At 38.3% G+C, this 14,261-nt stretch overlaps 1 protein-coding gene across 3 annotated transcripts in view; it reads left to right on the top strand.

Moving 5' to 3' along the window:
• NEK10 (NIMA related kinase 10) overlaps nt 1-11,499 on the top strand; it is a 115,244-nt gene extending 103,745 nt beyond the window's left edge. For all 3 annotated transcript variants that reach the window (XM_080385815.1, XM_080385810.1, XM_080385811.1), the window contains one exon: nt 10,242-11,499. In XM_080385815.1, coding sequence (XP_080241941.1) covers nt 10,242-10,299 — 58 coding nt within the window. In that variant the 3' untranslated portion in view covers nt 10,300-11,499. The remainder of the gene's footprint in view (nt 1-10,241) is intronic.
• The last annotated feature ends 2,762 nt before the right edge of the window (nt 11,500-14,261 follow it).

The raw sequence follows: 14,261 nt of genomic DNA on the forward strand, positions 1-14,261 counted from the left end.
GCTGTAATTTAAAGGATATTTAAAGTTTGCAGGCAGATAGGCTAGTACTTTCAATGAGTAATATAGGAATGTCACAGAAATACATGAGACTAACAACAATAAAGTAATTAACATTCTGGTTTTCCTGATTTATTCAGGACTACTTATTTTTCTGCTGTGCTGGAATTCCCTAGAGTAGTTCTATAGACTCTGAAGCTATTTTTCTACATTTTTTTAAATTCTATTTTAAAGGAGAGATAAGGGAATATTCTTCAGAGGCACACGGGATGACAGTGTAGTATAAAGTGTTCTTCTCTGTGCTATGTTTATCCTGCAGAAGGAAACAGGGGAAGTGCAAGCAGTGCATTTCCACACATAAAGTCTGGAGAAGGCTAGTGGATGCTCAGCATCCTTCTTCACATTGGTGGATGTGGTATGTATTTGATTTTCCCAGGAGCACAGGGAAATTGGAAGTCACATTGTGTTTCCCCTGAGTCATGAAGCTTCTTCAGCAGCACTGATGTTATCCACAGTCAGTGCTGATTTGTGCTTTGCTCTTGGGACTTGTAGCAACGACAAAACTGGTTTTAGAGTGGCTGAAAGAACTGGAGTGAAATCTCCTTATAGATACGAATCTCCTTAAAAGTTTAAATGTAAGTTGTTTAGGTTTGATTTTTTTTTTTTCTTCTTGCTCAAAATTGTTAATGTGTGCACGTAACAGATGTTGTAGACTTTGACCCACTCTACTGCATGTGTCACTGGAGCATGTCCTGGCTTTAGCTGGCCAGGTACAAAACAGCCATACTGTAACCCGGTTGTTGGCCTGTCACCAGCAACTTGATTTTTCACTATGCTTTTGAATCTTATTACCTGCTGTGATACATAATTATGTTTGGTTCCTGTGTCACTATTGTGATACTTCTTTTCCAGACAGGGTTCTACTCCCAAGTAATTTACTATTTTTCTTTCTCTCCCAGAAAATTGACAAACCATGCTTTGGCCTTGGCTGTCAAAAACATGTCTCTATTTCAAATGTTTTCTAAAGTATGCTGTGCACAATGCCATTCAGAACTGAAACATTTTTTTTTTATTTCTTCTCACACTCTCCCCAAATAGCCAAACAGTCCAGTTTCAATAGCTGTCCAGTATTGAATGATTCATTTGGTTAGCAGACATGCATCATTAGGTTTTGCCTGAAATTCTCCAAACAGCTTAAGCAAGCTAGAAAGACAAACCAGTCTCCCAGACTGCACTGTGAGTCGCTTATCATTGTCTGTCACTATTTTGTTTATTCCACCATGCAGAATTTGCTTTGCAGCCCTCAGAGCAACTTTCTATCAGCCAGTCTTGCCTAAAAATATTTTGAGCCTTGCTCTACTTCATCTCTTTTACACACAGTGAAACATTTCAGAAGCAACTGCAAATTTTCCAGCAGAAACTCGGTACATCTGGTATCTTTCCTGGGATCCCCTGCTTAGAAAAGTGTTCACAGAAAAGCTTTCGGAAAAAGTACTAGGAGCAATTAAATATCTGTATCTGGTTTGCTTTAACAACAAATTTATTACAACAATACACCTATTTTTTAACTTTCTTAGCTTATTGTAAAAGCTTTTAGTTTCATTTGAGTTTTTCAGTTTCTAAGATGAGAAGTTGTAATGCTGCAGCATGTGTGGGTCTTTCACAGTGGAAACAGAATGATGGTGTTTCTAGCAGGAAACGAATTGCTTTCCCTTCTGCCCATAGTAAGTTTCTAGTTTTTCTAATAGAAATGTGTGTGTGTGTGGGGGGGATTGGGCTGGGGGAAGAACTCCAAGGCTCAAAAGTCCTCAGAAGTCATATCAGAACACCACAAACTTAATTTTTGAAGTTGCAAATTCTTGAAGAGGCTTTTTTTTTCATTTTAGGGCCAAATTTCTTCATGCTTTCTGACCGAGTTGACTTGACAGTATCAGTTCCATATGTTGTAAGGCTGCAAAGTAAATTCTGTTTTGGAAAAAAGAATTCACAGCTGCTATGCAATGACATGGAACATGTGTGCTATTGCTAAAAGCACTATTAAATGCAAAATAAACAGCTAAATAGCACATAGCATAATAATGCAGTCTTCTACCTCATTGTGGAGCACACTTCATAAAGAAAACATTCTGAAAATATATTTTCATTTATTTTATGGTTTTGGGGGATTTCTATGCATTGTCTGTCTTTCCCATTACTGTTGCCCCTTGCTGTGCCCTGTAAAATTCCAGGAATATATGATGGGAAACCAAAGCTTAAGTGAGTCAATGACACGAAACTTATAGTAGGATTAATAAACTGTATAAAGGGTTAAAAATGATTCAAGCAGCTTGATTGGGTGATGAGAGAAACATGAATTCTTTAGAGGCTGAGACAGCTTCATAAGAAAAATGTCATGCTTTTTTTTCCCATTTTCATTATAATAGTAATTACTATCTCAATACCAGTCATTTCATGGGGATTAATGACCAGCTGAGGATAATGACCCTCAGCTTTATCTTGAATAATCAACTTGCACCCATTTATCACTAATCTCCTGAAATTACTCAGCACTCCAATTGTATTACTTACATATACAGAAATTTGGTAAACATGCATAAATAGCCCCCTGTATTTTTCAAAATTATTCTATTCACATCCATTGTACCACTTTCTTTTTTTCTCCTTTTGATTTAATATTATACTACACAAGAGGCAAGTTCCTGGTTCGTGAGCCTATTTATGAATAGGACAGTGAATACTGGTTTCATCATGCTTTTTTCCTATTGAAGTAGACATGTAATACCCAAATTGATGCAGAAATCTATTTTTAATAAATTGCATTAAGAGGCTTAATCCAAGCAAGAACTCACTGATATTAAAAAGGATTCATTATAAACAAACAAAAATAGGCAATGGTCAGAGACAGAAGCTGTGTTCAGCTGAGCACTGTAGCTCTGTCACAGTTTAACCCCAGCAGGCAGCTCAGCGCCACACAGCCGCTCGCTTACTCCCCTGTAGTGGGATGGGGGAGAGAATTGGAAGGGTCAGAAAGCTCATGACTTGAGTAAAAAACAGTTTAATAGGTAAAGCAAAATCTGTGTGTGCGAGCAAAGCAAAGTGAGGAATACATTTGCTACTTCTCATCAGCATGCTGGCAGATGCTTAGTCACTTCCAGGAAAGCAGACCTTCATCACACCTAATGGTTATTTGGGAAGGCAAGTGCTGTAATTCTGAACATCTCCCCCACCACCCTTCCTTCTTTCCCCCAGCTTTATATGCTGAGCATGATGTCGTATGGTATTGAATATTCCTTTGGTCAGTTGGGGTCAGCTGTCCCAGCTGTGTCCCCTCCCAGCTTCTTGCATGCCTCCAGCCTACTCGCTGGTGGGGGAGTGCAAGACGCCAAAAAAGGCCTTGGTGCTGTATAAGCATTGTTCTCAGCAATAACTAAAACACTAGTGTGTTATCAACAGTGTATTCATCACAAATCCAAACTATGAAGAAATTTAACTCTATCCCATCCAAAACCAGCACAAGCTCATGTGACCACAGGTCTGTCTGAGAGAAATGTTGTCTCAACATTTGTTTTATAGGAAAAGAAAAATATTGCCATACAAGTAGGAATAGAAGGAAACAGGCTTCATAATCAAATGCATATACTGATTTGTTGTTACTTATAATTTTCATAACTCTGTTCAGTGCAATTTTTCCCATCATTATTGAAATTTTAGAATTAGAGAAGCAACCACTAACGTAGTTAGAGCTATTTCATGAAAAGGAAAACTGTCTAGTCTGGCTCTAATGATAGCTATACATTTTTAACTACTCAAAGAATAGCTCAAGGTATTATTCACAGGAGGATAATATAGCTCAAGAATGACAGAAAATTCTGAATTTTGCCTGTTTGAGGGAGCCCTCATTTGTATTGGGTCTACGGTCCATGGGTACATCATTCAAAAATAGAAATGCATTAACGGAGCTTTTTCAGTCTGCAAATTCTGACCATGTTATCTATGTATTCTTCAGCATTAATGTACCTCTTTTATTGTGTTACATGACTAATGGATTCAAATTTGTATTTAGCTTAGTTAATGTTTTTGAATGTTCTAGAATACACCAAACTAGACAGTAGATGAAAGTACACAGCTCCAAGGCTTCTGGAATCTAAAGTGGATTTTTAAACTTTGTGTTATCTAGGTGATTTAAGACACCGCTACTTTTACTCCATTCAGAAAGCACCACTTCCTGCTAACTAATGTTACCCGGGATTTTCTGTTAATTGTTTACTTCTTTCATATGGTTGTCCAAGTTGATTCTTGCTTCTTACGTCTCACACATACAAAAGATTGTTTTGGCCAGCAGTCCTTATTAGAGTCATACCAACTTTCTGTTGATTTGTACTTCCCAGGGAGGTAAAAAAGTCTGCCAAAGCTTAGCAGTGTTTTCGCCCCCCCTCCCTGCACCCCCCCCCCCCTTTTTTTTTCTTCTTTTTTTTTCTTCTAAACATCCATGGCTGCAAAAGTCTTTGATCTACCCACCTGCAGTTATGACGGCTATCAGCTGAAGGTCTGTGTGGCACTGTAAGTATGCCACCCTATTCCCACAGACCAGCATTCGCTACATCTTTTGAGTCAGCTGTCCTTCCCCTACGAGGCAGTATTGGCTTGGCCTACCTTTCCCAAGTCACAGATTCTACAGAAATCAGAAAAAGGAGAAGCAACATGAAAACATGAAGTAGCAATTGATCCTAGCTTCAATTTCATCCAACTCCTAGGGTAAGACAGTGAGTAATCCTTATCACATTGATGAGTATAGAGTGTTCCAATGACAATGAAACATTTGGCCAAGAGATGGGTTAAAAGACACTTGATGGATAGGGTTCACCCCTGCATGTGGAGATAGTTACACTGTACCTTTTCATGCTTGCTAGAGACATAATTTTTACCAAGTTGTTACAGCTGCCCCGATATTGGCTGTACTCAGAAGATATGTGTGCCAGACTTACTGTTTGTAGTACAGTGGAGCTTTAGAGAAATAATGACTTATAAACTAGGAAAAATGTATGCCTTGGATTCTAAATGGGTATTAGCAGCTGTGCATGTTAAAATCAGATGGCCAGGTGTGAAAAACTTACTGATAACTGGATTTTTAGAGAATTGCAGGAAAGTTCTGGTCAGTTCTGGGATGGCCAGTAATCTAATGACACGGTAAAAGAGATTAGCATATTTCTGATATTACAATACCACAACAAAATACTTTCCCCACTTTGGTTAGTAAGTCAGTCTATTTTAGGCATCCCCTCCCCCTGCCGTGAATCAGAATGATAGGGACTGTAGCAGAAACCGTTTATTGCTCTAGCAGTTAGTCAGCAACAAGACCACTGGATTTGGCTAGTATCAGGGCTGCTAGGTATAAAAGACATAGAGGTAGAACCTGGCTGTAATTCATGACATTGCATTGTGCAGAATAAAGAAGTAATCCAGGAATCCATCTGGTGCAAGTACCAAAATAATCTGATCATGTGGTAGGACTGTCATTGACACAGAACTTCTCCCCTCACTCAGCTGAAGATTCTTGTTAGCAATGAGATGTGCGGAAAGCTGCATTTTGCCTCTTGTTGGAAAAAAATGAAGGAGCGTCTGGCCTGAATTTTGGCTGACTGGTAGGTACCAAGTCATTGATACAGTTCAGTGATGAATACACAAAATGAAGGGGTCTTCTGACAGGGGAAATGTCTGAAGTCCATACTATTTGTAGAAGAAGTGCATGTTTATGAAGCTGTCTGTCAGCATTTGGACTGTGGGAATGACTGTTTTCAACACTAGGCAGATGGCTCTGATCCCTTGCAGAGATCACATGCCCTGAGCTCTCAGACATTCTATATGAGCTTCCCATCTTTGAGTAGAAGCATCTGTTGTCACAGACTTGTTTGGCTGAGATAAGATGGGTTTGCTCTTGCAATTCTGAAGCTTGTCTTTCTACCAGTTTGAGGAAAAGATTTACTTTGAAACTGACTTCTGTGTGTCTGAGGTGTCTGCTTGACAGAGTTCTTGTACAGAGCATAGATAAAGTCTGTCAAATAAGAAGGCACCTTCCTACTCAAGGTGGTTCAGAAAGCTCACTGTAGTCTGGAGTCATTCTTGTGCTATCAGACCTGTATCTTACACAACTGCTCTGAACTAAACACTTTGAGTTAAAGTAAAGAGGAATTTTTCTTTTTGTTTGAGGCTTTAATGGCTTGGTCCAGCTAGGGCAGTTTAGCTGAGAAGAATGTAATACCTTTCCATGTCACAGCAAGATGCTGTTGAAAGGAGTTTTGGGAACTCTTGAAGTAAGTGAAGACAATCTGAGAATTTTCGAAGAAATGAAAGGCGAGATTGGCCTCAATGTTCAGAAATCAGAGCCATACGAGGATAAATTCTTTTTAACTATCTTGAGATATTCTTCATGACTGAGGTTAGAGGTGGAATTGCACGTTGTTACATAGGTAGTTGTTTTGATATAGCAGTGTAAGATACAACAAAAGCTATTCTAGGATGTCAGTATAGTACTAATAGGCACAGTGTTCCTCTAGATAATGTAGTTGTGTCCCTTATCCCTTGAAGACTGCCTTTTTACTAGCAGAACTTCTGCTTGCCAGTAAGGGCAAGTCAGATCTTCATGTTTCTGACATGGTACTCCATAAAGATAACTCTTAGGCCTCATCAAAGTACCAGCCCCAGTTTTGAAAGTTAATTTGAAACCTTTTACTTAAGACAAATTGTCTGAATTATGTAAAAAGAAGGAGTAACTGTCTTACTGGGACTTTTTTATCTATAAAACGCCTTGATCACCTGAGTTTTCCATGCTTCCATGGAGTCCTGTAGCTCTAGAAAACTGCCATGGAAGGAGCTGAAAGATTTTAGCCTTGACAGCACTGGATGAAGGTGTTGAAAATATGAAGCTTTGCCCTATGTTGTTTGCCTATAGTAAAAAAATTCTAGTGATGTTTTCTTTATTAACTTGTGTGTTGAGCAAGGATTTCAAATTTGGCCAAGAAAGTACTTTTTTTTTTTTTTTTTTTTTTTTTGTGTCACAGATATGACTTTCACCCTTCTCTTAGCAATTTGTGCCAATGTAACCAAGTTATAATTTTTAAAAATCATAGTAGGTACATGCTTAACAGTAGCTTTAATAGAGCACTGAAATATTGTCAGATCACGTCTAGACATCAGAACAGAAAGTGAGTTTGTCTGATCACCTTAAGGTAATGCCTGGGCAAAGAAATGATAAATAGCAACTGATGAGGTAGAGGCTAGCAAGCGATCAGTAGATACATACATCTAACGCAGACTCAAGGACAGCAGGAGGCAGAATGTAGGAATCCTGGAAAGGAGACTGGTAGGAGGAGAAGGAAGAACCCCCTGTAGCTGGGACTGACCAGGTGAAGGGAATGGTGTGTGGTAAGGGCAGATGGTAGGAAGGGTAGGGGCACAGAATGGGAATCAAACTCAAAAGCTCAGACAGAAGGGGATCTTTTGACATCTGGAGCACTTGAGAGCACGCTATTCTTTTTTATATTGTGAGAAAAATGTGTATGTCTTAATCATCTGGTGCTGGTCTTCACAGGATAGCTACTCATATCTGCTACAAGCTATTTATTAACTTAAATAGCAGCATCTGTACAGTGCAGATAATGGTTTCAATAAACTGAGTTGGTGATATCGCATAATGCAATTCCTTGAGATTTTATGAGTTTATGATGTAAAAATTAGGAATAACATACACAAAGCTTTACATTAACTATTCTTAACTATATTGCAAAGGTTGTGATTCAAGAAAGACATAGGAAATACTCCTAATATGAATCAAGGTAAATATTTCAGTTGTGTGACTACAGCCAGCATGGCTTCACCAAGGACAAATCATGCCTGACTAATCTAGCGGCCTTCTATGACTGAGTGACTGCATCAGTGGACAAAGGAAGTACTATGGATGCCATCTACCTGGACTTCTGTAAAGCCTTTGATACAGTCCTGACAACATTCTTACCTCTAAATTGGAGAGAGATGGTTTTGATGGATAGACTGTTAGAATGAGAAGAAATTGGGTGGGTGGCCACATCCAAAGAGTTATAGTCAATGGCTCAATGTCCAAGTGGAAACCAGTAACAAGAGGTATCACTCATGGGTCCATACTGGGAATAACACTATTTAATACCTTCATCCGTGACATAGACAGTGGGATTGAGTGCACCCTCAGCAAGTATGCAGCTGACACCAAGCTGCGTGATGCAGTTGATTCGCTTGAGGGAAGGGATGCCATCCAGAGGGGCCTTGACAGGCTTGAGGACTGGGCCAATGCAAGTTCAACAAGGCCAAGTGTAAGGTCCTGCACCTGGGTCAGGGCAATTGCCAATATCAATACAGACTGGGAGATGAAGGGATTGAGGGCAGCCCAGCCGAGAAGGACTAGGTGATACTGGTGGATGAAAAATTGGCATGAGCCAACAACGTCCAATGTCTAGGCCAGCGCTTGCAGCCTAGAAAGCCAATTGTACCCGGGGCTGCAGAAAGAAGCAGCATGGCTGGTAGGTCAAGGAAGGTGATTCTCCCCCAGTGCTCCACTCTCATGGGACCACAGCTGGAGTACTGCATCCAGCTTTGAGGTCCCAGAAACTACAAGAAAGACATGGACCTGTTAGAGTGGGGGTCTGGAGGAGGGCCACAAAAAGTGATCAGAGGCCTGAAACATCTCTGTTACGAAGAAAGGCTGAGGGAGCTGGGGTTGTTCAATCTGAAGAAAAGGCGCTGGGGAGACGGTATTGCAGCCTTTCAATACTTGAAGGGAGCTTACAAGAAAGATCAAGATTTTTTCTTTTTTTTTTTTTTTTTTTTTTTACCATGGCCTGTAGTGACAGCACAAGGGGCAATGGCTCTAAACTTAAAGAGGGTAGATCTAGGCTGAACATAAGGAAGAAGATTTTTTTTTAATGAGGTTTGTAAGGCACTGGAACAGGTTGCCCAGAGAAGCTGTGGATGCCCCATCCCTGGCAGTGTTCCAGGCCAGGCTGGATGGGGCTTGGAGCAACCTGGTCTAGTGGAAGGTGTCCCTGCCCATGGCAGGGGGGGTTGGAATTAGCTGATCTTTAAGGTCCCTTCCAACCCAAACCATTCTATGATTCTATTTTTTGCACAGATACAGTGCCCCAGTAAGGTTTTTGTTATCCACATAGGGGGCTGAATTAAAATTTGCTGTCAGCCTTCTGTCTGTCCATTGTTTTTTTTTTTTTTTTTTTTCTTTTGTGCACTGCACTTGACTTTAAAACTTTAATAACGATCATTCAGCTTAGGGATTTCTATCTACATGTGTTGAAGTGTGTGTGCAAAACTATAAATTATTTTTCATATCTTTCCTTATTACTGGAATACTTCCATATCTTTCAGCACTTCAGTAATCAGAATAACACTCTGCTTCCTGAGGGATCATGTGTATAGACTAATGTATGAAAGGGCTTTGGATATCTGGGTTATACATATTTTATACAAGTAGTCAGGGGAAATATCAGAAGAGGTCTTACTCTTGGAATGGAGACTGGAGGAGTTTTGAGACAAAAAAGAGATACCTGCTTTACTTTCTCACAGCACTGATTATGAAAAGTAGTCTTTCCATCATATTTTCATAGAATAATTGTAACAATGTAATGCAACTTGATTATGAGGCAATTATCACCTATGTAAAGCTGTCAAAAGCAGCTCCATCACTTTCTGGGCTAATTTTCTGTGCAGCAGGCTAAAGAGGAATTAGAAAAGGAGAAAGAGGTGAAGTTAAAGACTTTCTTTCAATTAGTTCTCCATAGTGCTGAAGTCTCTGGAGATGTTGCATCAGCAACATAAGTTGAAACTGGCCCACAAATACATTACGTTACATTCAGGCCTCATTGATTAGCTGTGGGAGACCTTTGCATCACGCTGCTCTAATTCTATTTGTGTGCAGTGCAGACTAGTTCATAAATTTTAAGTCAGAGGATCATTAGATGAACTAATTCCCTGTGTGTAGCATAAATGATAGAATTTCACCCAGTGATTTTTGCATCAAACTCTCTTGTAAACCCTGGACTAAAACATCTCTTTTGACAGACTTCTGAGGTTCCTTGGCTTCTACATCGTGCATGTACATTAGCTTTCTGATGATAGCACAAAGACTGATCCCATACCTGGTGACTGAATAGCAGAGGATTCTTACTTCCAACACATACTAACTACCATTTTTCCCCACCCTCCAGGTATCTCTACTGTCTGAGGGGAACAAAGAACCATCCAGCAAAAGAAGAGAACTTGTAATTCTGAACAAACACTTCAGAATTGTTCCTAATGAGGTCAATCTGCCTTCAGCCGAGGCTGTCTGATTACCAAAGGGGCAAGCTTTGCTCATTAAATAGCATCCAGGTGGAATACCAATGTGGGACAGCTTCAAGAGACCTCGTGTGATATTTCAGGATGATGCTGTTAACTTTAGCTTTGTTTACAGCATGAGCACTTTACAAGGAACATCGGGAAAGATGCTTCCAGGTTTATGCAGTAGGAGGAAAACACCATTCCCAACAGTACATATCTTCTATTTTTATCATTTATTTTTAAAGAATTGTTGCTTAGTCATGTTTTCTGGATTGATAATTCAAAGCCTGTAACCTTATTTGTGTCCATGTATGTCTTCTATGGGAAGAAAATTATCTTTGTAATATGACCAGACAGAAAATATATGTAGGTTCACTACCAGAATTAGAAATGGATTAAACACTATCAGTATGATTTTAATATTTAGATACTTATGTTTGGATAGTAGCAAATGTTAATGTAGGTATGAATATTAGTAGTGATTATTTGCAACTGGCATAGCTTCTGAAATGATTATTTTAAAACCAGCTGGTTTTACTGCTATTTCAAAATGTCTGTATATGTCTATCTTTAAGCACAAATTTTATAGATCTGTGTATATAAAATATGTCAGACTTTTATACACATTTTCTATACACGTTCATTTACTGTTTAACATTAAATTAAATACATGTTTTGCTACTACTCAAAACTGTAGCACTTTCAGAATTTCAATATTTGTTTACTCTGTATTAAACATAGATAAAAATGTCTCACTGCAGTAGCAGAGAAGCTATTTTTGGTCCACAGTTTAGTAAGGAATACTTATTAATTACAAAGGCTTTTCTCTACACTCGGTACTGTGGCAATCATAACTGTTGAAAATAACCAGAATGCACTTGGCGATACAGCTTTACTGTCTCTGTTGAAAATTTTTGACATTATGGCCATCACATCACTCATAAGTAATTTGATACAGATGTATGTTGTATACTCTTCATAGGCTGGCAAAGGTTTGGTTTTTTTCTTTCTCCCAGTGGTTTGTAACTGTAAATAGCTAACTGGCATTCGTTTTCTAACAATTTAAGTGTAATGTTTCACCTATAATGTGTGACTTCAACATCCTGAATCGTGAAGCAGTGAAAAAGGGCTCAATAAGCAGGGTAATAGATAAATAAATATCTATCCTCTTTTCATGTGTATGCAATGTAGAAAGTCGTTAGGTGCTAGCTTTGCATCTATACAATGGTACAGTAGTGATAGCAAAGGTCTGTTAAGGGTAAAGACATATGGTTCTTAAAGTACCACCAGCAGGTAGCTGCAGTTTCTGCCATGAATCACCATAGGTGATGCATTTCCTGCAATGTTACCACTAAAAATAAATTCCTATTCTAGTTCAGAGTGTTAGTATTGCTTTGCTAGAATGGAGGAAGGGAATGCATTACAGTTAAATCTGATGGAATATAAAGTAAATGTATGCTATATATGGCTGCCAATGGAACTGATTACATTGATATTTTATCCAAAAAGACTTAATTTATCTTCAACCTTGATATGGTTGCTCTACTCAAATTGCATATGAATTCTCATAATCATTTTCCATTAAAATAGCGTAAAACCAATCTACACTTAAAGTAACTTATTTTAATATCTTTTTGCAGAAATGCCTTACAACTTTAAATTGTCAGAGTGCATTGAATGCCTTAGAAATAATTTGGACCTTATTTCAAGTGTGTTTTGAATTATTGTTTATATTTTGTATGGATTTGTGTGGTGTTCGTTAATACTTGATGGCATTTTTGTTGAGAAATAGAGTATAATTAATTACTCCTACTGTATTTCTCTTAATGTATTTTTGTGCTGTTAACTTTGAAGCAAATTTTGCGCTTGTTTTTGTGACTGTGAAAAGTGAAATATTGGCTGGTGGCCAGAGACTTTTCTCCCGTAGCTAGGAGATAAGAGGTGGATTGGTGGCACTTACAGCTGCAACCCCCAAGGCAAATCAAAGCAGGAAATCAGTGGTCTTCTGTTTCTTTCCTAATGTTCACTAGAATTTCTCTTTTTTCCCCCCTGCCTGGCTGCAACTGAACTGACATACCGACTGTCAATCTAGGAAAGAGCTGATCCATTTTACATGTAAAGCAATTAACTGCCATAGAAGATTCATTATTGAAGCTGTTAAGTAATTTATGGCATTAGTACATAGATGCTCTCCACTGAGATTAGTGTCCATTGTGTTTCCCGTTGTATGAAAGGTAACAAGAGCTAGTTCTGCCATGAATAATTTCTATATGGTTAAACTCTGTATAGACAATAGGCACAAAGCATATTTAGGGAAACACAGAAACCAAAAACAAGTTGCCCAATATCATTCAGGAAATCATCAGCAAACTTGAGAATGGGACCTACATCTCCTGAATTCCAGTCCAGTGCATAACTGATGCCCTTCAAGGTGCGTATCTTTTTTTTGTTTCTTGTAGGCTTGTAATTTTAATGTAACTTGTGCAAAAATCGGAGAAACAGGCATAGCTCTACTTATTATTTAGCAAATTGAAAAAGATTCTGCAAAGTGTGGTACTAAAAAAGTTGAAACATTGACTGAGCTACAGCTAACTTTTGATTAATTGTGAGTTAACCTGAACTGTGACTGATGTAGGCCTTTCCTTCAGTTTACTTGTCTGCGGTGAAGTACCCAAAATTGTGTAGTGTACTGCCTCCTGTTACTCATACCTGCACCTACTTTCTACAGTCATCTGATTACAAGTAATTTCTCAGGAGAATGCATTGTGTGTATATTCTCTAGCCTGATTTACACATATTTTCCTCTGTCTGAATAATTTCCCAGTCTCCTGTCATATCCCTGAATAACCAGATGTTGACAGTGGATCAAATCATTAGTTTTATTCCATAAGGGAATTCCCGTTTACAGTCACAGAATATTTAAAGACTATTTCTTACAGTCATTGTAACATGTAGGATTACTGCCTGATTATTGGTATTTCATATCAAGACATTTGACAGCTAGTTCATGAACTTACATAATTATGCTAATTAAAGAAGAGAGGCCAACAACATTTCTGGCTAAAAACTAAGAATGCTTCTAGCACTGACTTCCCCGAACTGAATAATGCACACAATTTTAGTGTGTATGAATTCTCTCCAGCTTTTAGGAAGAACTGGCAATTCTGAATGAGTGCATTTCAGGAGATTTGAAAAGAGGGACCCATTTGAGAATATTTGGTTTTGAATGTATGAATTCACCATGCATTTGAATTTAAAAACTTCTCAGCTGAAAGTTTAATTGTTCAATTTGGTTAGATAGACAACAGCAATTGGAAAGAAAGGTTTTCTAATTAATTTCATTGCTTGACTTGCAGGAAGCTGACTTGTATGAATGCCCTGTGTTCAACTGTTCTGAACTGGAGATGGTGAGAATGATAACAAGAAAACTAGTAATTTTAAAATATTTTACATCTGAGTCCTTAAATTTCCTACCAAACTAAAACCATACATCTGTTAAGGCTTTGCTTCCATAATTGAAGTAATTGTCCACTGTTGTATTTTGACCTACGTTTGTAATTTCCACCAATCGGGACATGTTCCCTGACTTAAACTGTAACTAGATTTACTCAGTTTTGCTCAAAATGTAGACTTACCATAGCTTCACTACTGTCTTTTGTCTGCCTTCATCTCTGTGGTCCAATGTAAGCAAATATAGATAGTGCTGGGAGTGAGCTTCAGCAATGGAATCAGTAGTCTGCTACATGCAAAATCCTGTTTACAAAGAGCAAGAACACCTTTTTATATATGTATGTGTGTGTGTGTATATATATATATAAAAATACATATCTCCATGATATTTTTGTTAGTATAATTGAAATCTTAGCAGCCTAATTCAAGAATCATTATTAGTCTCTAGGTCTATTGCA

The sequence above is a fragment of the Falco punctatus genome (genome assembly GCF_963210335.1).
Source record: "Falco punctatus genome assembly, chromosome: 4".
NCBI lineage: Eukaryota > Metazoa > Chordata > Aves > Falconiformes > Falconidae > Falco > Falco punctatus.